General features: G+C 47.9%; 1 protein-coding gene across 2 annotated transcripts in view; it reads left to right on the top strand.

The window, feature by feature from the left end:
• Positions 1-24526, top strand: part of CRCP (CGRP receptor component) — a 32420-nt gene extending 7894 nt beyond the window's left edge. For both annotated transcript variants that reach the window (XM_084822995.1, XM_084822996.1), the window contains exons 2-6: positions 1855-1891; positions 3448-3546; positions 4592-4686; positions 14299-14356; positions 24164-24526. In XM_084822995.1, coding sequence (XP_084679121.1) covers positions 1855-1891; positions 3448-3546; positions 4592-4686; positions 14299-14356; positions 24164-24310 — 436 coding nt within the window. In that variant the 3' untranslated portion in view covers positions 24311-24526. The remainder of the gene's footprint in view (positions 1-1854; positions 1892-3447; positions 3547-4591; positions 4687-14298; positions 14357-24163) is intronic.
• The last annotated feature ends 2582 nt before the right edge of the window (positions 24527-27108 follow it).

The following is a 27108-nucleotide window of genomic DNA, read 5'->3' as shown; positions in this document are numbered from 1 at the left end:
TCAAGGCGGCTCACAATACAAAATTTTAACATTGTATTTATTTATTTTTGTTATTTTTAGGCTGCATTTCAGGACATGGCAGCTAATGGGGCATAGAACACCATAAAACGCCAATCCCGATAATATAGCAAGAGATAATATAATAGAAAATAATATGAGCAATGGACTGGAAATATCAAAGTTTTAAGGCAAAACCATTATGGCTGCAATCCTATGCACGTTTAGGCAGAATAAAAGGCCTACAGTTCCCAGTGTTCCCAGCCAGCAATACAGGCTGGGAATGCTGGGAGTTGTAGGACTCCCCCCCCCATCCAAACATGCATAGGATTGCGCCTTAAACCTACGTGCAGTCCGCAGCCCTTTAAAAAGGAGCTGAAGTGATAAAAAAAAACCTTGTCAGTAATCGTAATAATACAGAACAGTACGAAATGAGTAAAACAACTTAAAACATACTGGGGAGGTAACTAAAGTTTCATAGGGAGTTCAGGTAGCATAGAAGCACGCCAGCAACTCGAGAGCTCCCCCCGCCCCCGAAAACGATCACGGAGGGAGCAAGCTGAGTCTTCACAGCTGATGTTGGTTGAAACTGGCTTAAATGTGAAATAAAGGTGTCCTCTTAATTCAGGGGCGCTGAACTTCTTTCAGCCCAAGGGCAACTTCCATTTTGGAGAAGCTCTTGGGGGCCACCTTCCAGTGATGGGTGGGCCAAAGGCAAAGTGGGGAATGGGGGAACTAAAGTAGCAAAAATGTCATCCTACTTTAGCTTCAGGCTCTTCCCGCCCGTCACGCAGCCTGAGGAGAGGCATTTCAGCCTTTTAGAATGGGGGAGAAACTGCACCAAAGCCAGGAAATCACCAATCTGTTGGTGGGGGAAGAGGGTGGGGCCTGAGAAAGGGGGCATGCCTGCTCAGGATCACCAGATGGCTGGATTGGGACCCCAGGCAGTCTGGATTGGGCCCCTGGACCTGAGTCTCTGCACCCTTGCCTTAGTTACTAAGGCTTAGCAGATTCACTGGATCTATAGAAGACATGTATAGCAAAGCTGGATGTTACCTTTCCTGGACTATCTCTTGTTTTTCAACAAGGGCGTAAGAAAGGGCCTGGTGGATCAGGCCAAAGGTCCATTTAGTCCAGCATCCTGTTTCCTCTGATGAAGTGGGCAGTGTCCACCAAAGCACATGCCAGCATAAATTTGTTAGTCTTTCTTGTTATTGCTGCAACAGACTAACTTGGCTACTCCTCTTGAAACAGATTCCTCTGGCAAGCCAACAAAGAGGGCATGAAGGCAGTAGCGTTCTCCTGCTCATGTTCCCCAGTAACTTTTTATGTAGAGGTACACTGCCTTTGAATGTGGAGGTTCCATCATGGCTACCAGCCACCGATAGGCAAATTTGTGGAGGATGTCTAATCCCCTTTTAAAGCGATGTACGTCGGTGACAGTGTCCATCAGTGGCACTGAATTCCACAAGCTAATGATGCCGTCTGTGAGCAAGTCTGGTCGTTTGTATATCCTGACTCTCCTACCCCTCGCTCTCTGTGGGCAGAGGGTCTCTTGACCTCATCAGGCTTGTCTGAGTCGAGTTCTCTTTCGAGCAGAGCCTGTGACCAAGGGGTGTGTAAACTGAATTGGAACACTCTCGCTATGATAAGATGGGCCCAGTTTCATATGCATGGCCTCTCCCTGGACAGATACAAAACTGAAAAAACCCAGTGAGAAAACCTGTCTGTACTTTAGTTATTAAAATATTTCTCTTTGGGCCTTGTAAGGAGAGACAGGAACCCCACCCCCATCCCCATATACTGTTAAAAAAAACCCCTCTGTAATATATTTTGTTTGTTTTACTTTTTTTCTAGGAAAGATGGAAATGCAGCCCTTCTCAGCAATTACGAGGTAAAAATGATTTCTACCACTATACTACTACTGCTGCTACTACTACTACTACTACTATTCTCCTCCTCCTCTTACTTGCTTCATTTATATCCTGCTTTTTTCCTCTTGCAAGAAACCCAAAGCAGCGTACGTGGTCCTCTTCTCCATTTTATCCTCACAACAACCCTGTGAGGTAGGTTAGGCTGAGAGTCAGTGACCGGCCCAAAGTCACCCAGGGAGCTTCATGGCACAGTGGAGTCTTAGAATCCTGATTGCCCTGAGTCCCAGTCCAACGCTTTCACGATTGCACAACACTGGGTCTCATTTTACCATCGCAAGATATTATGTGATGTGAATTTTCTTTTTGTGCCCAATTCAAAGTGCTAGTGTTAACCTAAATGGTTTGGGAGCTGGATACCCAAAGGATTATGCCTACCCAGGTAGGTCTGCCTACATACATGTCTGTCTCTAGAGGAGGCCGTGTTCTGTGTTCCTCCACTGCCCTCTGAGGCTGCAATTGGTGGGCAAGAGGGACAGGATGTTCTTGGCACTGGTACCCAACTTATAGAACACCTCGCCATAGCAGATTGCACTGGCCTCTTCTCTTTATGCCTTTAGGTGTCAGTTAAAAATGTTTCTTCTTTCAGTGATGCGCTCTCTAATCATTTTAACATTTGCCTCTTAAGACTGCCACTTTCGTCTTTGCTTCATTGCAGCCTTCTCCAACCTGGTGGCTTCCAAATGTGTTGGACTACAACTCCCAACATCCCACAGCCAGCATTTGGAGGCCACCAGGCGGGGGAAGCCTACTTTATTATATTGTCTATTGTGTGATTCTAGTTTTCATGGAAATTGTGAGCCACCTTGGGGGTTGTGCTGTAGAACTGAAAGGCAGGAGGCAAACGCTTTCCCCTCCCAATGAAAACAAGAATAACGATAACTGATCGGCTGGGCAGAAAGTATCTAGGGATGCTCAGATTTTGTTAAATCCATTCCAACTGTGTTTCTCGGATTGTCAGGCACCTTTCATTCCATCGTCTGCTGACTGAAGGCGTCGGATCGGATTTTTTCTACCGCAGTTCCGTTCTACGTGCGCTAATTTGCATTGGCACAAGTGTGCAAATGCTCACATTTGCAAATGAACACGAGTTAATGCAAATCAGCACAAGTGTTCTTTAACTGATATGCATTTGCACATGTCCATTCATGCAATTCCCCCCACAAAAGTGGAAAACTAGTCCTCAAGTCTGTGGAATCTGCGTGACTCAGAAAAAGCCGGTCTGCTGTGGAAACTGCAGGTTGGATGTATAGAAATCTGAACTCATTTGAATCCATTGCAGATTTCTGCGATATCCCTAAATGAATCTACCTAACATGTAAAATAATTTCTAGGCAGCCCTTTAAAGGTGGAACCCTCTCAAGGCGGCATAGATTGGGATCTAATTAGTATAGCTGATCCAGCAGCAGATCCCTCCTTCTGGTTCAGCACACGAGATGGGCTCCTCGCTTTTGAAAGTGTTGTCTTAAAGCCTCGGTGGCATTGTAGGTCCTCCTCATGGCCACGCTGCTTCTTTCAGGTCTACAAGCTGCTGACTGACCTTAAGCAGCAGCGCCGAGAGATGGGGAAGAGCAAGCAGAGTGCCGGCCAGCAGAATCTGAACACAATCATGTATGAAGTGAGTAGAACCAGCGTCGAGAGCTTGCTGCATCCTTCCCTCCCATCCCACTTGTACTCCTCTGTGAGCGCGAGTCTCTTATTGCTGACCACCGCCTCCCTCACAAGAGCCGTGACCAGCCAAGTAGGGCTTTCCATAAATGAGATGCGGAGGGTGGGGGCTTGAGAGAGGGCTTTCTCAGTGGTGGCCCCTGTTTGTGGAATCCCCTCCCAGAAGAGGTGCTATATTAGCCGCCACTGGAACTATTTTTAGATGCAAGTTCAAGCCCTTTTAATATACGCAAGCATTTGGCTCCCAACCTGTTGGTTCTGGTGTTTTCAGCTTAGATGATTATACTTGTATTTTAATTGTTTAGGGCACAATCCCATGCATGATTAGACAGGAAAAAGTCCTACAACTCCTGGGTTGTAGGACTTTTTTCTGTCTAAACGTGCATAGGATTGCGCCCTTAGTGTGACTGTATGATTTTATTGTTTTATTGGTACTTGTTTTGTTAATATTGCAAGCTGCTCTATATTCCTTTTGGAGGAAGGGCAAGGTCTGAGAATTCTTAAGAGAATTTGGAGGCCCCCCAAAATAGAGAGAAGAGTTTCTGGAACACTCTCCCGTGTGTGGCCTGAGAGGCAGAAACTGTGGCAACCTTTAGACCTGTCTTGAAGTTTACCTGTTTACTCAGGCATTCTCTTACTTCTAGTAGCACTTGTAATGTTTTTCATGTATTTATTGCTTTACGCTGTTTTTACATTCGTTTTTATGTTGTATTTTATGTATTTTTATGTGTTTCGTGCCCTTTTCTGAATTTTCTACTGTTCTAATGATACACATTATTAGGTGGGAAATAAGAAAAATTATAACCATCCTGAAACACTTGACCTTTGGATTTCCTTCTGGAGGCATTTTTCCACAGCCCCCAGTAGAATAATTTAGTTTATAATGTGCCTATGGTGATGCTTTCTGAGGTATTTGGCAATTTTCAGTTAGACTTGAACAGCAGCAATGAACGTAGTAGAATGTCTTGCATTGTTTTCTTTTTCTGCCCACCCAGACGCTGAAATACATCTCTAAGACACCGTGCAAATTCCAGAGTCCTGAAGTCGTAAGAGACTGCCTCATCGCCCTGCAAAACCACAAGTTAACCAAGTAAGTCCTTAATGTGTGACAATGAATTGAAGTGGCTGGATGGCAGGTTCAGTTATCCTGACAACTGACAGGCATCAGAACTCGATGTCAGGAAATGTTGCTGGAGAACATTACAATATACGCCTTTCAAACAGAGAATTCCAGGTGGCAGGTGAATCTAATAGAATCATAGAATAGTAGGCTTGGAAGGGGCCTACAAGGCCATCGAGTCCAACCCCCTGCTCAGTGCAGGAATCCAAGTCAGAGCATCCCTGACAGATTGTCATAATATGGCAATATGAATTCAAATATAGATCATACAGAGATAAATGGGTATTCTATCAAAGCATATAGATCAGCCTTCCCTGACCTGGTGCCCTCCAGATGTTTTAGATTACAAGGTTTTAGTATTGGTGTATAGTATTGGTGTATACAGCCCTAAACAGCTTGGGACCGGGATGTTTGGGAGAGTGCCTTCTCTCTTCTCAATCTGCCTGGTCACTGAGGTCATCAGAGGTGGTCCCGCTTGGACCCACGGTGTGATTGGAGTCCACCCAGAGAAGACCTGTCAGTGTGGTGGCCCTCTTTCGGTGGAATCCCCTGCCTCTGGAGGTGAGGCAGGCAGCAACACCGGGTTGTCGCCAACGCTGGGTTGTTTCCAGCACCTGAAAGCAGCTTATTTCAGGAAGCCTTCCCTGACTGACCAGCCACGGTTTTTATCGGAATTCTGTTTAAAAAATAAATAAAATAAAATAATAATAATAATACTTTTTAACATGGAGTTTTATTATTTTATCTTATCTTTGTGTATTTTATTGTTCACTGCTCCGGAATCTCTCTAGACATGGAGCGGTATATAAATGTTGTAAATAAATAAATAACCTCCCAGCATTCCTGACAATTTGCCATGCTGGCTGCAGTCAGCGTAGTTCAAAACATCTGGAGGGCACCAGGTTGGAGAAGGCTGATACAAATGAACGGATTAAGCACAAGCGAAGCCTGAGTACAGACTGATAGTTTCAACTAGCAGAAAAAGTGACACCTCACTTATCCGTTGACCAAACCGAGAGCTGATGGAAGGGATAATACTGGATCTGTGGGCCTCTCTAAGCCAGTATTGCAGATCGAGATCTTTTCAGGCTGTCTCTCTAAGATTCTTTACCTGGAGATCCTGGAGGATTGCTCCTGGGACCATCTGCTTGCGCTGCTCTCCCACTACTGAGCTGAGTTCCTCTGGATAAAAGCAGAAGCTACAGTTCAGCCTTCCCCAACCCAGTGCTCTCCAGATGTGTTGCACCACAACTCTCATCATTCCCAGTCAGCATGTCCAACACATCTGGAGGGCACCTGGTTCAGGAAGGTTGCCTTAGTCCAGTGTGATCTGCACGCATGTTTCTCAGCAACAGTGTGGATGTGCGCTTTTTTTTTCCTTCTTAAAGGAATTCGTCGAGGATAGGGGTGAATGCTCCTTCCTTGTTCTCCTCGACCTCTCAGCAGCTTTTGATACCGTTGACCACGGTATCCTCCTGGACTGCCTGGAGGGGTTGGGCATTAGAGACAGTGTAGTGCGGTGGTTCCGGTTCTTCCTCTCCAGCAGGTACCAGAGGGTAGCACTGGGAGAGGAGGTTTTGGACCCGTGGCCACTCACTTGTGGGGTGCCACAGGGTTCCATTCTCTCCTCGATGCTATTTAACATCTAGGTGAAGCCGCTGGGGGCCATCCTCAGGAGGTTTGGGGTGCGGTGTCATCAATATGTGGATGACACGCAGTTCTACCTCTCGTTCAAATCTTCACCAGGGTTGGCCATAGAATCCCTGTCCAAATGTCTGGAGACGGTGAGTGGCTGGATGGGGAGGAATAAGCTGAAACTGAACCCTGACAAGACCGAGGAACTTTTGGTGGGAGACAAGAGGAGGCTGGGGGATGTTGACCTGGTGTTGAATGGGGTACGGCTACCCTTGAAAGGCCAGGTCTGCAGCCTGGGGGTCATTTTGGAGCCTGTCCATGGAGGCTCAGGTGTCAGCTGTGAGCCGGACAGCGCTGTACCAACTCCATCTGATACGGCGGCTGCGCCCCTACCTTCCCGACCATCTGCTCCCATCAGTAGTACATGCCCTGGTCTCCTCTCGTTTAGACTACTGTAATGCGCTCTTCGTGGGGTTACCCTTGAAGACGGTTCGGAAGCTGCAGCTGGTACAGAACGTGGCAGCTCGCCTGATTAAAGGCAGCCGCCGGCGAGATCACATCACTCCAGTGCTGAAGGAGTTGCACTGGTTACCAGTTGTTTTCCGGGCCAAATTCAAGGTGTTGGTTTTGACCCTTAGAACCCTATATGGTTCTGGCCCAGCCTATCTTAAGGAGCGCCTCCAGCAGCCCAGACAGGCCGCTTAACAAGATCAGCCTCGGATGGCCTTCTGTCTGTCCCATCAGCCAGGACAGCTAGACTGGTGGGTTTTGAGGGAGAGGGCCTTTTCTGTGGTGGCCCCCACTCTGTGGAACTCCCTCCCTAGGGAACTCCGCCATGCCCCCTCTTTAATGAGCTTCTGCCGTGCATTAAAAACATGGTTGTTCAGGCAGGCATTTGGGGTGGGTTAGGGTATTTTAGAGAATGTTTTTATTGTAGAATTTTATTGTTTTAGACTGTTTTGTTGTATGCTCTGTACATCACCCGGAGTGGCTGGGTGACCAGCCAGGTGGGCGATTAATAAATTTAATAAATAAATAATAAATAAATAGGTCTACCAGCACATAGCATTTGTGTTCAAAATACAATTGAACAAATGCACATAGCATTTGTGTAGGGTGTTCAAAGCACTTCTTACATTCTTATGTTAAAAACATAAAATGAAGGCCTGTGTAGTTTAGCATTCTGTTCTCACGGTTTCTCCGAGAAGCCCAGAGCTCCCTTCTGCTCATATTCCCCGGCAGCTTCGTGTTCCTTACAATAACCCTGTGTGGTAGGCCATTCTCCTTCCAATATTGCAGCTTGGCGGGGTGGTGGTGGCTCACGCTGTGAGAGAACAGCTTGTCTAAGCTCACCTTCTGAGTTCACGGCAGAGATGGAATTTGAACCAGAGACTTCCTGATTTGTGTCTCAGTCTCTTATCCATGGCACGAGCCTCCATCCTTGAAGGTAGTCTTCCTCCAAAAACTGTGCGGGGAAGGGCAGATAACAGCAGCGCTGTCTCAGTCTTTCTCTGCTTGTGAGCTCCCTGGGGTCAACTGACGGGTTGCTCTGAGAATGGTGAACCAGATGGGCTTTTGTTCTAACCCGGCATGGCCGTTTCCTTGAGTTCTGCCCCTGCTCTTTCTGCAGAGAGCCTCACCCATGGATTCCTAGAAACTCTGGAGGCGCCTCCCCCCTCTCTTCCAAGTGAGCCTTCATTAAATGAACAAAAAGCATTCCGTCACATGAACTTCAAAAACGTAAAAATGAGCTTTAGATTGCAGTGCTTTGCTTTTTAAAACCCACAGTTGGTTGCCGATCATCCCAGATGAACAGGTGTGTATCCCTCACTTTGAGCAGCAGACAGTGGCACGGGGGCCAAATTCAGCATTGGAGCTACAAGCATGAGTCTGCGAACTTTGGTTGCCTCTGCTCTCCCCTGCAAAGCAGCAGGGGCAAGTTGCAGGGGAGAAGCAGCAAGCAAGGGAAGCGGCAATTAACCCTTCTCGACACTTTTCATCCCCCTGCCAAACGCATTTCTAGGAACAATGCACCAGGGCGGGGGAGAGTTGAGGAGGGCAAGGGACGGCTGCTGGGAGAGTGAAATGCCTCCCCCAGCCTGCTGCTTCTCCCTGGCAGTCCCCCAAATTTTGCAGGGGAAAGGCAGCAACTCGGGTTCTCTCGCCCTGCGTTTGTCACTGACAGCGCAGTTCAGCCCGGCGTACTTTTTTATTTCATTTCTTTTTATTTATTTCTAAAATGTATAAACTGCCTTATATCCACAAGGGATCCCAGGGTGGTGTACACAACATTCAAAAGCAAACAGATCCAATATAAAAACCATAGCGCTACACATTAAAACACAAGTTAAAACAACCAGCAAGCCAAACAAAAGAACGCAACCCTCAGTTCAGTTTAGAAATAAATTAAAATGCTCGGGCAAAAAAGAAACGTTTTGCTTTGGTGCTGAAGAGAAAACAAAGTCAGCGCCAGCTGTGTCTCTTTTGGGAGGGCATTCCAAAGTCAGGCGCCATCACAGAGAAGGCCCTGTCCTTTGTAAGTACACACTGTGTGTCTCCCACTGACGATATGCACGGACAGGATAGTATGGGAAAAGGCAGTCCTTCAGGTAATTGGACTCCAAGCCCTTTTGGCTTTAGAGGTGATAACTGTCAGGGTGGACACTGAGCCCATAGAATCCCAGAGTAGTTCTGATTCTGAGGAAGAGCAGTCGCTCCTGGGAGAGGAGCGCGCTCCTCTTTCCCAGGGCCAACAGCTGACGGAGATTCCTCCCACCGGCATTCCTAGCTTAGAAAGCAGTCCTGGGAGTGACAGAGCGCGGGAAGCAGACTTGATGGACGTGTGACGCCGACGCAGAGAGCGGCGCCAGATGGAGGGCGTGGAAAGGAGGCGTAGTGCCCGGTTAGCGCGCAAACAACGGCTGCGCCCAGAGGATCCAAGGGAAAAGGGGAGGGACTCTCCCTAGCCCTTAAGTCCAGGGGTCTGCCAGTGATTCCCTTTCAAACGGGGACCAACTGTTCCAACTTAGGGCATAGGTACTCTGCTGCTCAGATCTAGTTGCTACCTGTAGAGTTGTTAAGTTGTAAGAGAGGAATAAAGCTTTGAAAGGAATCCCTTTGTCTCTGTCTGGACTTGGCTACTGGATTAGACTGAGAGAGGCCTCCAAGGAGCCCTTGACAATAACCAGCACCTCGAATTGGGCTCGGTAGCGAATAGGGAATCAATATAATTTCTCAAGAATTGGCGTAATATAGCTCCATTGAGCTGAGCCAGTCAAAACTCTGGCTACTGAAGCTTCCAAACCATTTTCTAGCGCAGCCCCACATTTAATGCATTGTGGTAGTCCAGCCTGGATGTTATCAGAGCATGGATCCCTGTGGCAACGTTATCCTTATCCAGGAAAGGCTGCAGCTGATGAACCAGCCAAAGCTGGTAAAAGGTGCTGTGAGCCACTGAGCCCCCTTGGGTCTCTAGCACCAGTGTTGGATCAAGAAGCATCCCCAAGCTGTGCACTTCCTCTTTCAGGGAGAGTGCAGCGCCACCCAGAACCCTTTGAACATCAACTTCCCGGACCTGGGAACTACCAGCCCGCAGTGCCTCTGCCTTGTGAAGATTCAGTTTCAGTGTATCGGCTCTCATTCATCCCATTACCAAGCGGAGACGGTGGCTGAGCACCTCCACGGTCTCACCTGATTCAGACGACACCAAGCAATAGAGCTGGGTGTCATCAGCATTCAGATGATGCCTCATTGGGTGGCTTCCCCCAGAAGCATCGTACAGATGGTAAAGAGCATGGGGGACAAAGTGGAACCCTGTGGGGCCCACTCAAACGCCATGGGTTTGAGCAGATGCTCCCGATGCGGCTTCCATTTCTGAGTTGGTTAATGTGAATTCAAAGAGCAGGGAGGCCTTGAGTGCAAAAGCAGCTGTCCGCTGCCAACAGTGAATGGTTAGGGCAGCTTTCCCCAACTTGTTGTCCTCCAGATGTGTTGGACTGGCAGTGGCCATCCAGGCTGAGAAAGCTGAGAGTTTAGGCCACCCGTATTTCTCCCCAGTGAATTGTTGGACTGTTCATGCAACATGCTCACCCATGCTCAGTGGCTGAGTAGGGGTTGTTGTTGAACCGTGGTTTGTTTGTTGGACTGTGCTGTCTGAACCCAGGACATTTTCTGCAGGGTGACTTATTAACCATGCAGTTGTGGCTTGTTAACCATCCTGAACAGCCCAACAACAAACCATGGGTTCTCAAACCATGGCTTGTTCAAGAAAAATAAGCCACACTGCATGGTTCACAAGCCACCAAGAGGAAAATCTCCTGGGTTCAGAGAACACGCTAAACCACGGTTCACCAAGAACCCACATTCAACCACTGAGTGTAGCTTTGCATGTTGCGCGAACCCAGTCACTGAAAGAGGATTGTGGAGCAACCATCCTCCCCGCGTTTCCTTCCAGCCGTCCCTTGTGCCGGGGTGATGTGAAGAATGCGTCTTAAGTGTGCCTGTGCTCTGGAAGGACTCTACCATGGGATGCCAGTAGCCTGTGTGAATTGACGGTTGAAGAGGAGGCTTAAAGCCACAGTTCTTCTGATGGTGCTGGGCCAAAATGAATAGGAGTTGCTCCCTTCCCTTGAAAGGTGACCCAGTTCAGCTTGCGCTCAGTTCTCAAGGTTTCTTGGGAAATGTCAAACAGATTGGACTGGCTCTTCTCAAATTCTTCTGCAAGGCACCAGCGGAAAGGTTTCTTTTCCCTTTAGCTTTGGTTAGTGTGTGTTGTCAGAGCTTGCAATCCAGAGGCCCCTTGTTTGCACAGCGGCAACAAAACTTGTCAGAAGCGATCAGTCGCAAGAGACGGATGAGCAGGTCGGTTTTCCAGTCACTTGGAATCTGTTATCTTTTACTGGATCTTCCCGTTTGAAACAGTGGCTTTTCTCAATGATTTGTAGACCTCAAATGCATTTTATTATCACTGGGCAGGTCCAATTGGCAACAAATAGTCCAAGAGGAACACTTCTAAGCACATGATATAGAAATGAACATATTGGGTTATAAATGTGAAAGTGTGGTTATTGAATTGCACAGCCCAAGCAGAAAAGTCTGTATTCACTCTGAAAACGTCACAAGCATACAATATAGAAGAAAAAAGTATAGAATTGCAGTGGGCTGGATGATTGTTCATTCTGACAGGATTATTACAGCTATCCCTTGCAAAATTCTTTTAAAAAATACTGCATTAATACAATACAAAATGAGAAACAGAACAATTGCTAGGAATCCATTAGACAAAAAGACAACAAAGAACAATTTGAAAACAGACATCACTCCCTGCTGGTCTGTTTCCAAGCCCAATTCAAGGTGCTGGTATTTACCTCTGGAAAGCCAGCTTTGAAAAGTTATACTTTCTGGCATCGATAAACCCTACAGACAAAATGAGATGCCACCACAAGGTGTTAGGATGCTTTACTGACAGCAGAGGGAGCTGCTAGGCCAGTTTTTTTGCTTGCAGGATTGAGAAATCCTGCTCCCTGCCTGCACACTGGTGTGTCATTGCTTCCTGAATGGAAAGAATAAAAAGCAAAAGAACCCCGACAACAACAAGTAAAGAAATCTTGGCCCAGTTTGCTGGGCAGTTCTTGTGCAGAAGCCTTTCTGAAATGAATGAGAACTGTGCAAGAGCACGGAAGTAGAGGAGAATGTCCTCGTGGATCGTGCCCTTGGAATTGACTCAGATTAGCTCAGTTGTAGATGAGCTGCTTTGCATGTGGAAGGCTCCAGGTTCCATCCTCGTCATCTCCAGGGAGAGCTGGAAAAATTCCTGCCTGAAACCCTGGAGAGACGTTGCTGCTGGTCAGTGTTGACAATACTGGGCTAGATGGGCCCAGGGTCTGACACAGTGTAAGGCAGCTTCCTATGTAACTCAAATTAACTCATGTGGAACCCCTCACGGATTTACTTCTCCTGCATTTATTTCTCCTGCATTCAATTCAGTTTGGCTTTCTTTGTCTCATGGCTTTAACAAAAAACCTCCCCAAACATCTCCATGAAAGGGCACCATAAAAAAAGTGCATTGTAACGTGTAAAATTCGAAATAATGGTTAGCTTTTACATACAGCACTTATTCCGAGCATTCAGGTGCTTTTGCGTACCTTTTCTCGGTAATCCTTGCGCCAGTCGTGTGAGGTAGGCCAGCACCGTTATCCCTCTATTTAGAATGTTGGGGGCAGAGCCGGAGTGAGAGAGAAAGTGTAGCTTGTTTAGGGGTGCCTGGTGGGCCCACGGCTGAGCTGAGTTTGGAACTGGGGATGTCTGACTCTGGGCTCTTCACAGTTACGTTATGTCACCCGTGCAAACGGCTCTTCACGTGTATTTATGAAAAGTGTGCAGTCAGCCGTAAGTGTGGCTGTTGAGAGCCTTATGGCAGGAGAGGCTGGAGACAGATGGGCTGGATGGTAACAAAAAGTCTGGAAAGAGCAAGTGGCCTCCCGCAGCCATGGGATGTCCAGGTCAAAGGACTCTGATGGCAGGCCTGTGAGTCTTTCTACCCCTCCATAGCACCTCATTGGTCCCTCGCCCTCACCTGACTTCCCAGGCCAGGAGGATCATGGGCAGTCGTGGCCAACTCCTAGCTGGAGTGACATGCTTTCCATCCTTGTCATCTGACTTGTTTTCCTGTCCTTTCAGCTGCGCTCATTGGCACTTAAACAGATCCTCTGTGACAAATACGTTATCTTCCAGGCCACAGAGGTAGCCAGCAGCGGTGACCTCAGCTCCATTCTAAATCCAGCCGGCCTCTTAATGGTCTTGGTTTGTTTTAAAATGGGAAGCCAGGCATTTCTGGAGGAAGAACCCCTTCTCTTTTTTTCCGGTTCATTGCATGGAAGGGGGTTGCAGATGTGTTTAGCTTTCCGATGGGTATTTTAGGTGTTTGGCCTTGAGCTCAGAGAACCAAGATGGGGCAAACATGAGCTGGAAAGGAGCCCTCCCAACTCTTATGTGTCCTTTATAAAAAAATATTTATTGCTGGGCTGCAAATATGGTTCTGGAAATATTTAATCATTGTCATTTGTAAGTGTCTTTATACACAAACGCACACAGTGAAATTGGTTCTCCGAGTGTGTTCCTTATGTATTAAGCCATAATATAAAATCATGAACTGTTGTGCTTTTAAGATGTTTTCCCCACAGTTTCTTTTAAATAAATCATGTTCTTTGCTTTTGCACAGACCTTATATAAATTCATGAGGGAGTCATAAATTCAACCTTGGATTATATGATTTTATTAAATCCAGTTTTCATTCTAAAGGAGGGTTATTTTAAAAAAAGAAATGTGTTAGTTTAATAAGAACAAGTTTAATCATTTAAGTATCCTTTAGAAAAAGATCTAATCTTATTCATTCCCCACCACTGCTCTGTGCATATTTGCAGAACTAAGAATATGAAACTGACCCTACTGTGCAATCCTATGGCTGTTTACACAGAAAAAGTCCTACAATTCCCAGCATTCCCCAGCTAGCATGGCATAGGACTGTGCCTGTAAAGGTTTTATTCTGGTGCCAAGGGACTTGATTTCTCTGCCTCCCTACCCCCAGCCCTCTCCGGGGCCGCCCCAAAGAAGTAGGCTGTGGATTGCAGTCAGCCTCCAAAGAATCGTGGGTTCAGAAAGAGTAGTGGTTTGTGGACGTGAGCAAAGAGTTAGGATGGAAATCGGATAGTTTACAAACTCCTGGGCCACTAAAGGCAGCAGCGGGTTACAGATGTGGCGCTGAACTATTTCCAAGGCCCCAATTTAGTTCATCTTTGACTGTTGCCCATCTCAGCTGAGGCCAGGCTGCAGCTATGCCTCCTGAGGCCTTAGGGGTGTTGTGCGGGCAAGGAAGTGTTAGTATGTGGGCTGCTCCTTATGATCAGAATCCCTCAATTATATACCGTTGTGTTCTTTGCTTTTGCACAGGGCGGAAAAACTGCAACTTCTTAACCACAGGCCTGTGAGTGCTGTTGAGATCCAGTTGGTAAGTTATGAAGCCTCCAGGCATCTAAAGCCTTTCTGTAAAATTGCCTCGACCCTCGAAGATCAGCTGAAGACTCCACTTCCTTTCATGCCCCTAAATGTTCCCACTGTTTAGATGTTGCACGGCACCTTTTCTTCTCTCTCTTCGTTGCCCCTTCTGTCCTCAGCCTGTTTAATCTGGCTGTGGTAGCCCATGTGATTTGGTCAGTGGCATCATAGTGTTGCTTCTGATGTGATGCAGTCATGGACGGCAAAGCAAAGTCATAAGTGGCAGTGTGGGCAAACGACGCTCAGGGCAGGGAGGGCAAAGTGTGGGAGGGGAAGGCAGCTACAAGTAGCAGCTGTCAAGGGGATTTAATGCTGTTCTTTTTAGAATGCTTTTGGTCCTGCTGCTCTTCATCTGTAGCAGTTTTTAAAAATTATCTCTTTGATTTTTGTATTGTAAGCCACCCTGCAAACTTATCGGAATGGTGGGATATAAATTCTGTAACAATATAAATAACTATGCATAAATCGATAAACAGAGAGCCATTGAACAGTGTTGAAACAGTGCAAATATGCTCATGTTGTTGTTCAGTCATTCAGTCGTGTCCAACTCTTCGTGACCCCACGGACCATAGCACGCCAGGCCTTCCTGTCCTGCGCTCTCTCCCGGAGCATGCTCAAGTCCATATCCATTGCATCAGTGATGCTATCTAGCCATCTCATCCTCTGCCGCCCCCTTCTCCTTTTGCCTTCGATCTTTCCCAGCATCAGGGTCTTTTCCAGGGAGTTTTCTCTTTGCATTAGGTGGCCAAAATATTTCAGCTTCAGCTTCAGTGTCTGTCCTTCCAATGAGCACTCAGGGTTGATTTCCTTTAGGATGGACTGATTGGACCTCCTTGCAGTCCAGGGGACTCGTAAGTCTTCTCCAGCACCACAGTTCGAAAGCATCGATTCTTCGGCACTCAGCCTTCCTTATAGTCCAGTTCTCACAGCCATACGTTGCTACTGGGAAAACCATAGCTTTGATTAGACGGACCTTTGTCGGCAAGGTGATGTCTCTGCTTCTTACTATGCTGTCTAGGTTTGCCATAGCTTTCCTCCCAAGCAGCAAGCGTCTTTTAATTTCATGACTACAGTCACCGTCTGCAGTGATCTTGGAGCCCAAGAAAGTAAAATCTGTCACTGCTTCCATTTCTTCCCCTTCTATATGCCAGGAAGTGATGGGGCCAGATGCCATGATCTTAGTTTTTTTAATGTTGAGTTTCAAACCAGCTTTTGCACTCTCCACTTTCACCCTCAGCAAGAGGCTGTTTAGATCCTCTTTGCTTTCTGCCATTAGGGTGGTATCGTCTGCGTATCTGAGGTTGTTGATACTTCTCCCGGCAATCTTAATTCCGACCTGTGATTCATCCAACCCGGCATTTCTCATGATGTACTCTGCATATAAATTAAATAAGCAGGGCGACAATATACAGCCTTGTCGTACTCCTTTCCCAATTTTGAACCAATCAGTTGTTCCTTGTCCGGTTCTTACTGTTGCTTCTTGTCTCTTGTACAGGTTTCTCAGGAGACAGGTAAGGTGGTCTGGTACTCCCATCTCTTTCAGAATTTGCCAGAGTTTGTTGTGATCCACACAAAGGCTTTAGCGTAGTCAATGAAGCAGAAATAGACGTTTTTCTGGAATTCTCTTGCTTTCTCCATGATCCAGCGAATGTTGGCGATTTGATCTCTAGTTCCTCTGCCTCTTCGAAACCCAGCTTGTACTTCCGGTAGTTCTCGGTTCGCATACTGCTGAAGCCTAGCTTGTAGGATTTTGAGCATCACCTTGCTGGCATGTGAAATGAGCGCAATTGTACGGTAGTTTGAACCCTCTTTGGCATTGCCCTTCTTTGGAATTGGAATGTAAACTGACTTTTTCCAGTCTTGTGGCCATTGTTGAGTGTTCCAAATTTGTTGGCATATTGAGTGCAGAACTTTAACAGCATCATCTTTTAGGATTTTAAATAGCTCAGCTGTAATACTGTCATCTCCGCTAGCTTTGTTGTTAGTAATGCTTCCTGAGGCCCACTTGACTTCACTCTCGAGGATGTCCAGCTCCAGTTCAGTGACCGCACTATCATGGCTATCGGGGACATTAAGATCTTTCCTGTATAGTTCTTCTGTGTATTCTTTCCACCTCTTCTTAATCTCATCTGCGTCTGTTAGGTCCCTGCCTTCTTTGTCCTTTATTATGCCCGTCTTTGCACAAAACGTTCCCTTGAGATCTCCAATTTTCTTGAAGAGATCTCTAGTCTTTCCCATTCTGTTGTTTTCCTCGATTTCTTTGCATTGTTCATTTAAGAAGGCCTTCTTGTCCCTCCTTGCTATTTTCTGGAACTCTGCATTCAGTTCGGTATATCTTCCCCTTTCTCCCTTGCTTTTCGCTCCCCTTCTTTCCTCAGCTACTTGTAAAGCCTCATCAGACAGCCACTTGGCTTTCTTGCATTTCTTTTTCTTGGGGATGGATTTAGTTGCTGCCTCCTGAACAATGTTACGGACCTCCGTCCATAGTTCCTCAGGCACTCTGTCTATCAGGTCTAATCCCTTAAATCTATTCGTCACCTTCACTGTATATTCATAAGGGATATGATTGAGGTCATACCTGAATGGTTTAGTGGTTTTCCCTACATTCTTCAATTTAAGCCAAAATTTTGCAAGAAGCAGCTCATGATCTGAGCCACAGTCAGCTCCAGGTCTTGTTTTTACTGACTGTAAAGCGCTTCTCCATCTTTGGCTGCAAAGGACATAACCAATCTGATTTCAATATTGACCATCTGGTGATGTCCATGTGTAGAGTCACCTCTTGTGCTGTTGGAAAAGAGTGTTTGCTATGATCAGCGTGTTCTCTTGGCAAAACTCTATTAGCCTTTGTCCTGCTTCATTTTGTACACCAAGGCCATGCCTGCCTGTTATCCCAGTGATTTCTGGACTTCCTACTTTAGCATTCCAATCCCCTATGATGAAGAGGACATCTTTTTTGGGTGTTAGTTCTAGAAGGTGTTGCACGTCTTCATAGAACCGATCAACCTCAGCTTCTTCGACCTCAGTGGTTGGGGCATAGACTTGAATTACTGTGATGTTGAATGGTTTGCCTTGGATTCGTACTGAGATCATTCTATCGTTTTTGAGATTGTACCCCAGTACTGCTTTTCCCACCCTTTTGTTGACTATGAGTGCTACTCCATTTCTTCTAAGGGATTCTTGCCCACAGCAGTAGATATGATGGTCACCTGAATTAAATTCGCCCATGCTTGTCCATTTTAGTGCGCTGATTCCCAAGATGTCAATGTTCAATCTTGCCATCTCATGTTTGACCACCTCCAGCTTACCTTGATTCATTGATCTGACATTCCAGGTTCCTAAACAATATTGTTCTTTACAGCATCGGATTTTCTTTTCACCACCAGACACATCCACAGCTGAGTGTCCTTTTGGCTTTGGCCCAGCCGCTTCACTCTTTCTGGCGCTACTTGGAAATACCCTCTGCTCTTCCCCAGTAGTATATTGGACACCTTCCGACCTGAGGGGCTCATCTTCTGGCATCATATCTTTGAGCCTTGTGATACGTTCCATGGGGTTTTCTTGGCAAGAATACTGGAGTGGGTTGCCATGTCCTTCTCCAGTGGACCACCTTTTGTCAGAACTCTCCGCCATGACCTGTCCGTCTTGGGTGGCCCTGCACGGCATAGCTTATGGCTTCGCTGAGTTACGCAAGCCCCTTCGCCACAACAAGGTAGTGATCCATGCAGGAGAAAATATGCTCATAATGAGTGTAAAAAAAAAAAAATCGCCGGGAGCAGGAGGTGATTTTTTTTTTTTACTGTCACGAAAACTAAGTCGCTAACTTGTTTTGGCTTAGGCCTGTTTGAGGGCAAGAAAGAATGATGGCACGGCCCCAGGAGTCTGCTTGGTGGTGATGGTTAACGAAGAGTCAAGGGGCGGCGGTGGTGGCTGGAGCCCGAGTGGGCTCCGAAGATGGGGTGGGGGCTGGTGGGGCAATGGGGAGACCAGAGAGAAGCCGCCTGTCACACGGCCAGTGGGTCTGTGTTTGGCTGTTCCCATTCTGGTGAGCCAGCTGGGCCTGTAGTTCAGGAGTGTTGGAGGGCCCATGGGCAAGACGCTCTCAGCGGGCCCCCTCCTTGCTCACCAGCGTTGTCGTCGAAGCAGCTGCTGCTGCTCTTCCCCGTGGCAAGCCCGGCTTGCTTGCCAGGCAGGGAGTCAGGTGGCCACGGCCCCTCCTGCTGCTCCTTCACACCTCCACCGTTGTCTGGACCAGAGGGAGAGGCAGGGGAACACACAGGCGGCAGGGCTCTTATCAGCGGGCCCCTGCCAGGGTGTTGTGCTCTTGGCAGCTGCCCGACAACGCCGAGTCTTGACTCCCTCAGTCCTGACGTGCTGTCAGCCTCTGGGGTAGCTCTGTCCAGTCAAGCTGTGAAGGATTCCTGGACAGGCTGAGTTGCCCGGGCAATGAACGGCCGTGTCTCCTGGCTCCTCGTGGGCCTTCCTCCCACCACCCCAGGGGACTCATGCCTTCCCATTTGCTCTCTGCTTTCCTCTGAGACCCAGCATCCCGGGCAAACAACAAACCTTCGAGACCGCCGTAAGAAATGGGCGTTGACTGAAGCGCTGTCAGGAGCCACAGTATACCCGAGCAAATAAAACCTCAGTGTTTTCTAGGGGAATGAATAGCTAAAGCAAATGCTCTGAGCTGGCAGCTGTGCCTGCCGAAGCCCTGGGAGTTGTTGGGTCATGGATTTGGCAAGGAGGTGATTTCTCCATCTGGTTTCTCTGCCCCTGCCTCAACGAGGAAGTCCATTAGGTTACAGCCGATAGAAGGCAAAGCAAAGATTACTGCCAGGTTAATCCCCTCAGTAAAAGCCCTTTGGCTCCAAACCTTTTCCTGGATACAAAGCCGATCTGACAGATTTGGATTGAAGCAGTTGAATATAATTCAGCATTGCAAAATTGACCCCTCTGCAGACTCCCCCCCCCCCCCCCCCCCGCCGGCTGTCCTCCCTCTTTTCCAGGCAATTAACAGTTAGGTTTTCTAAACTGGGTGAATAGTTTTGATTACATCTCATGTGGCAAGCAATGATTGTAACCATCTCACGTCAAAGTTAAATTGGACACTTGAAGCCGGTTATAGACCGCAAGGCCTCTGTCAGTACTTGGCTAAGAAGATCGTTAGTTTTTTCTCTGAGATAAGGACTACAGAGATGATTAGCCACAGCAGAGGCTTGGAGGTTTAAAGGAGGGTGAGATGTGTGTCTGGTTCTCCTTGATGTGGAGAAATGTTTTCCATTAGCTGTTCTCAGGATCATGATGATTCTGCACCTAGGAAAAAGAAACCAAATGCACAGTTACAAGATGGGGGATGCTTGGCGCAACAATACTACAAGCGAGAAGAATCTTGGACTTGTGGTAGATCACAAGCTGAATATGAGCCAACAATGTGATGTGGCTGCAAAAAAGGCAAATGGTATTTTGGGCTGCCTTAACAGAAGCATAGCTTCCAAATCCCAGGAAGTGCTAGTTCCCCTCCACTCAGCACTGGTTAGGCCTCATCTTGAGTACTGTGTTCAGTTCTGGGCGCCACACTTTAAGAAGGATGCAGACAAGCTGGAGAGGGTTCAGAGGAGGGCAACGGAGATGCTTAGGGGACTGGAAACAAAGCCCTATGAGGAGAGACGGAAAGAACTGGGCATGTTTAGCCTGGAGAAGAGAAGACTGAGGGGAGATAGGATAGCGCTCTTCAAGTCCTTGAAAGGCTGTCACAGAGAGGAAGGCCAGGATCTCTTCTCGATCATCCCAGAGTGCAGGACAAGGAAGAATGGGCTCAAGTGATAGGAAGCCAGATTCCGGCTGAACATCAGGAAAAACTTCCTGACAATTAGAGCAATGTGGCAATGGAACCCCTTCCCTAGGGAGGTGGGGGGCTCTCCCACCCTGGAGGCGTTCAAGATGAAGCTGGACAGCCACCTGTCAGGGGTGCTCTGAGTTGGACTCCTGCATGGAGCTGGGGGTTGGACTTGATGGTCTTGTAGGCCCCTCCCAACCCTACTGTTCTACGATTCTTTGCTAATGCAGCTGCAGTGGCCATGTCTGCTTCCGAGCGTCTTCCGATCACTTGTATTGCGCAGGTTTGTGGAAAAGGCAAACTCCATCCTAGGGATTACTAGGTAAGGGACTGAAAAATAAAACTGCCTGTACATTCATGCCTGTTTATAAGTGAAATAAATCTATAAATGAGTTCAGTTGCGCCATCTCAAAAGTGGATATTGTAGAGCTGGAAAAGGTGCCGCACAACTGATCAGGGGACAAAAGCATCTTCCCCGTGAGGAAAGGCGTAAAGCAGCCTTCCCCACCCTGGGGCCATGCTGGCTGGGAATGATGGGAGTTGCAGTCCAACACAACTGGAAGGCACCAGGTTGAGGAAGGCAGGGCTAAAGTTTTTGGGGCTCCTTAGGTAAGAAAAAACAGCTAACTGGAGGTGCAGGTAGATAATTTGGATTCTGCTCAATGCAGGAATCCTGACTTGGATTTGATGGCCTTGTAGGCCCCTTCCAACCCTACTGTTCTATGATTCTATGAATTTAGACCCTGGATGTAATGGTCTTACAGGCACATAGGAAGCAGCCTTCCACTGAGCCAGACCCTGGGTCCATCTAGCCCAGTATGGTCCACACTGGCTGGCAGCAACGGCTTTCCAAGGGTTCAGGCAGGATTTTTTCTGAGCTCTATCTGGAAATGCTGCCAAGGATCGAGCCTGGGACCGTCTGCTTACAAAGCAGGAGCCTCTTTAGAGGGCCTTGTGCATTGCTTCAGTTGTGAAGCGCGCAACCAGCGTTCCTCTTCCCACCTGCAACAGCCATGCCGTGGTTTGCGATTGCTTCGACATTACATTCCTCACATGTTAGAACGTTTGTCAACCCAGATTAAAGCGAAAGGCCCTGAGCACATGCAGTTTTGCATTTTAAGCTCACTTGAAGAATCACGGCACCATCATGACGAGAGGAATGCAGTGGAGTTTGCTTCTGCTACCCTGATGCCCTCATCGCCTGCCGCTCTTTCTGTGGTTATTTGGGCCCCAACTAGGATGTTGGGCCCTGCAGTTTGGCTCCACGGTCCAGCGATACCACTGGAAGGAGGACGGGACCTGATAGAAGATTATAAATTGACATATGGTGTGGAGAAAGATCAACTTTTCTCCTTCAAAATACTAGAACAGCTTTCTCCAACTTGGTGTGCTTCAGATGTGTTGGACTACAGTTCCCAGAATCCTCTAGCCAGCATAGCCGGCGGGGGATTCTGGGAGTTGTGGTCTAACATATCTGGAGGCCACGAAGTTGGAGAAGGCTGCATTAGAACTTGGGAGTTAGATTCAGGACTAAGGAGCCCAAGTATTTCTTCAGACAGCACATAATGAACTTCCGGAACTGGCCGACACGCGATGCCAGTGAGGGCTCCTGGCTGAGGTGGCTTTGAAAGGGGATTAGACAAAAGAGCAGAGGACGTGACTTCCATCCGTGGCTTTTAGCCATGATGGCTAAACGGAACGCCCAGTTTTGGAGGCCGTGTGTCTCTGAATACCTGTTGCTCTGGAAGGAATGTTGCCTTCCTTGCCTGCTTGCAGGCTTCCCCGAACCATCGGCCTGGGCCCTGCAGGAAACGGGATGCTGGACTAGTCCTGTTTCAGGAAACAAGTGCCACCTGAGATGTGTGTGTTATGACTTGCATTGGAGAAAGGGGGGAAAGCCAGATGTTCCCTTCCTGCTGTGAGGGAGCCTCCCCTAACCTGGTGCCATCCAGATATTTTGGACTTTGCCTCTTGAGAGCCAGTGTGATGTAGTGGTTAGATTGTTGGAATGGGGCTCAGGAGACCCGGGTTCGAGTCCCCACTCAGCCATGAAGGCTCCCTGGGTGACTTTGGGCCAGTCCCTGACTCTCAGTCTAACCTACCTCACAGGGTTATTGTGAGGATAAAAGGGAGAGGAGGAGGACCTTTAAGCCACCTTGCGTTCCTTGCAAGAGGAAGAAAGGCAGGATATAAATATAACCCTACATACAGACACTCCCATCAGCCCCAGCCAGCATGGCTAGTGGTCAGGAATCCCGAGAGCTGCCACCCCAAACACCTGGAGGGCACCGGGTTGGTGAAGGCTGGGAGAGACGTTTCTGAAAACATGAAAAGTGTTAACGGTGAAACAGGCAGGTACTGTCTTTTGTCACAGGGTGTTTTTAATCAAGTGATTTCAGTGTGTCTTGTGAGAGCAGCGTGGCTTATTTTTGGAACTTGGTGTTCATAGCTGTATCCTTTTAGTTAATTCTGGGATACAGCACCATTGCCGGATATTTTATGAGTACCAGCAGCAAGAGGGCAGCACGCTCTTCTGCAAAACAGCTGCATGGGAGGGTAAACAAGCTTCATTCAGTCTACGGCTGCGATCCTGCACATTTTTTAACCTGGGAGTCATTCTCATTGAAGTCAGTGGGGCGTACTTCTGGTACACCTGCCTAGGATTTCCCTCATGAATCTCTGCGTGTTTCGAACTCAAAGGAGTTCTTTGTGCGGTGTAAGAAAGATCTTTGGGCAGGTTGCTTCTGTTCTAGGATCATCTCCCACAGGAACCTGACTTGGGTGTAAGATCTGCTCTTGTTTTAAAATCTTTCTCTTATTTGTTGTTTTTCATCTGCTACAGGTTTTATTCTGTTCTTTCTATCATGTTTGTCTCCTTCTTTTCTAATGAACTGCTTTGTGCATTGCTCCAATAGAAAAGCTGCAGAGAAATATTCCAGATAAATAAATGAATAAAATGTTAGGCTAGTTTTGCAACAGCCTTCCCCAGCCTGGTGCCCTCCAGATCTCTTGGACTACAACTCCCAGCCTTCCTGACCCTTGGCCATACTGGCTGGCTGATGGGAGCTGAAGTCCAAAACCTCTGGAAGGCACCAAGTGGAGGAAGGCTGTTTTAGAACAGAAACAGTATGTGTGAAAGGCGTTGGAAATCTTGAATTGACTTTGGGTTGTTAAGGAAATATCCAAGGCAGATTAGGTTGAACAGTTAGAAATTTATTAAAGCACATCACGGGCATGGGAGAGACAGATGAAACTGTGTCTTCCCCGCCCCCAAAGAAAACAGGATGCATTTATACAGGCTGAAAGTTGGAGAACAAGGGAAAACACATCATGCCTGCTCAGAAACCAATTAGTACTCAGCACAGTCTTATCGGCCCAACGGCCTTCTTATCTTAGGGATGAGTTACTTTGGTGGATATGAATTTCTTGCTTATGAACAAATTATAAGTCCCTTCTCATGGACACACACACACAGACACACACACGCACTCAGTCCCATCAGGCACCTTGCCTGAACCAAACTACTTACAAGGCCTACTCAGGCCTACTTTCACAGGGTGTAAACTAACGGTGGAATCCAGACTACGTTAGATTCACTTAGTGCACAATCCTATGCATATTTAGACAGAAAAAAGTCCTACTAGCATGCCCCAGCCAGCATGCTGAGAATTGTGGGACTTTTTCCTGCCTAAACAGCCATAGGATTGTGCCCTTAGTTTCCACTGAAATCAGCAGAACTTGAGTTTGTCCTCACCGTCTTTTCCCATCAATTTCAGTGGGACCCAAGTGCGGCTGGATTGAACCCTCTCTTTGCTATTTTCGGCTGCCTATTCATCTGGGTTGGGTCTCTGCCCCACGGAGCTTGCAGTCTAGGATTTGACAGTGGGGAGAGAACACGGAGAGATGCTAATTGCTTTTGCGTTGCAGATCGTGGAGGAAAGCGAGGAGAGGCTCACGGAGGAGCAAATCGAATCCCTTCTGCAGACGGTCACTAGCATTCTTCCCGGAGACCCCGAGCAAGAGGAGCAGCGGCAGTCAGCCATGGCCGTGGGGGAGGAAGGGGACCAGGCGTAGGCAAAGTGCCAAGTGCCCGGACTGCTTTGCAGCTTCGCCCGGAGTGTCACCCCAGAGAGAGCCAGCCAGACATTTCCGTTTGCAATCAGGATCTGAAGACTTCCCTATCACATGGTGATTAATACACAGCGATGGCCCTCTGCCGCGTGTTCCATGTTTCATTGTTTATACACCATGGGAGCAGCAATTGCTAACAACAGAGTTCTTGAGAATGTTGCTCGTGTGTTATTGTTTTGTGAGCTGCAAGTGGGATGATAAACGGGGCTTGTTCCAGATGCTCCGGTCGGCTTCACGTCTCTCTCATTTGGGTCCTGCTCCGAGTAAGGTTTACGCCCATCCGGCCTTCTAATTGGAGTTGGTTTCAAATACTTGAGTAGCCCAACTTGTTCTGCACATTCCCTGGTCACAGCGGACTGCAGAATCTGGCACCATTGGATAATTCGCTAGGGGCGTGTCTCCCCTCTTTCTTCTCCCGTATTTAGGAGAATGCAGGATCACACCAAGAAGTTGATTGGCAGCAGGTGCGGGACTGGCCCTAAGCATCGAGTGCCGTGAACTTGTGGGATTCACCACCGTGAAGGCTGACATCCGCCCGCTTAGGGGGTCCTTGGAAAGAATTAGATCCATTCGGGGAGGTGCCCTAGCTGACGACAGATAGGAGGCATGGGAGCTAAATGGGCTGTCCATGTGCGGAGGCCTTGCATCAGCCTTCACTAGCCTGGCGCCCTCTGGATGGTTGGACAACAACCCCCAGTATAGTGTAACTGGCCGAGGATGCTGGGAGTTGTAGTCCAACCATCCAGAGGGCGCCAGGTTGGAGGAGACTGCATTATACTATATCTGACTACCAGGGACAAGCCACAAGGGTGCATGGGAAAGGGTGCCACCTTCCGTGTCCTGCTGCTAATCAGCTTCGTGTCGTGTCCCCCCCCCCCCCCCCGTTAGAAACAGAATCCTGGTCCAGTTGATCCAACAAGGCCATTCTTAACGTTCTCAATTTACATGCTTTCAGTTCTGAACCAACGAAGCAATTCTTATTGTTCTTAAACTCGCCTCGCCTCGCCTTATTTCTTTTCACCACCGGCACACAGCCCTTTCTGTTCCCAGGCCCCATGTCAGATTTTTCCCTGGCACCCCTTTCGCCCCAGTCCCTCCTTTCTCAGCTTCTGCCTCCAGCTGTCATTCTGTTGGCCCTTTGCTGTTTCTCCTATTCTTCAGCTGGTGCTTCTTAGACCACTCTCTGCTCTTCTCCCCTTCCCTCAGGTATTCTAGGAACACTGGAACCTGCCTTATACTGAGTTAGTCCCTTGGTCCATCCAGCCCAGTATTGTTGACCCTGTCTGGTAGCAACAGCTCTCCAGGGCTGCAGGCAGGATTCTTTCCTAGCCCTACCTGGAGATGCCGCCAGGGATTGAACCTGGACCTTTTGCATGCAAAGCACGGGCTCTGTGTGCTGAGCTATGGTTCCTCCTATTCTACCTCTGGGCATTTCAGTCTCCTTAATTCCTTGGCCTGCTAGACTCTTTTCTCCCTCGGCTTTCCAGAATCTACATTCTCTCCTTGCCTTGAATTCATTTGGACTTCGTCGAAGCACCAAGGACCTGGTTTCCATTGCATCATTTTGTTTACGTGCAGAGTCGGAGGCCTCTGTTGCCAGTTGGGGGTGTGTTTTGCTGCAGGGCATCTCTTTCAGGACATCCGTCAACGTCTGCCCGCATCCTGTACATGGGAACACCATGGGCCTTTTGTGGATGTTTGCGCTTTTGCATTTGCAAAAGCTGTGCAAAGGAAGGAAAGCGTGGAAAAATAAGCAGAGGTGTGATTTAATGTGGGGTGCGTACTTTGTTTATTCAGGCAGCGATAGGTATTATTGGAAGCACCTTATCAGAACTCGGCAGTTAATGTTTAGGAGCTGCTGGTGCGCGCAAGAGCAATCCCTGAAGCAAAATAATTTCTTAGCCATGTGGAATTCAGTCTCATAATCCCTTCGCCTCCTGGAACGTTCCTGTACGGCTTTTTGTGAAGGTGGAGTTTGCACCTGCAAACTAGCAGAATTTCGCGTGAGGAAGCGCCCCCTGCTTCCAGCTGTGGGGTAGGTATGCACGAATAGCTCCAGGGGCAGAAAGACTCTAGACTACTGCTTCAAATGGGGCCCTTCCCAGCCCACAGAGCAGCTGTAGCCTTCGGTCCGATGTTCTTTATCATCGTACATCCCGTCAAACGTTGTGGGGAAGGAAGCCTCTCTCTGATGAAGGGCCCTCTTTCCCGCAGCCAGATCTGCAGGCCCAGAAGCAGTGTAGAAGACACCAGCTTTTCCTGGGATGTATTCCAGGGAGAAACATCGGTGGGAGCTCTGGTGCAATTGTTCCCGCTTCCTTATGGCTGAGCACGCATCTGTAGCTGAATTAGTTGGACGTGTGCCACTTATACGCCCTCGGAGGTGTCTTGTGTGAATACTGGAATGAGCGCGCACAGAGCCCTCGTAGGTTTCGCCATGTGTCGCTGATCTGAGCACGTCTCCTGATTGAAAGAAGGTGATCCCAGGGCGGGTCGTCATGTATGGATGGAACAGGGAAGCCTCCCCTGAAAGGGGCTGTTTGTGTTGCTTACACGTTACTGATCAAAAACACATCAACTGCAGTAGCACATGATCCCATTCATAAACAACCCAAATGATTCATTTCACTAATACTAACATAGCATTTAAATGAATTACAAAATGAGAAACATCAACAAGTACAGCACAATATCAATTATTATTTATCAGTAATAAATAATAATTGATATTGTGCTGTACT

Source organism: Heloderma suspectum, chromosome 16 (genome assembly GCF_057233095.1).
Source record: "Heloderma suspectum isolate Gila_16-S chromosome 16, 16-S_ref, whole genome shotgun sequence".
In the NCBI taxonomy this organism is placed as follows: Eukaryota; Metazoa; Chordata; class Lepidosauria; order Squamata; family Helodermatidae; genus Heloderma; species Heloderma suspectum.
The sequence above is the reverse complement of the archived record's forward strand: the minus strand, read 5'-3'. Positions and strand labels throughout refer to the sequence as shown.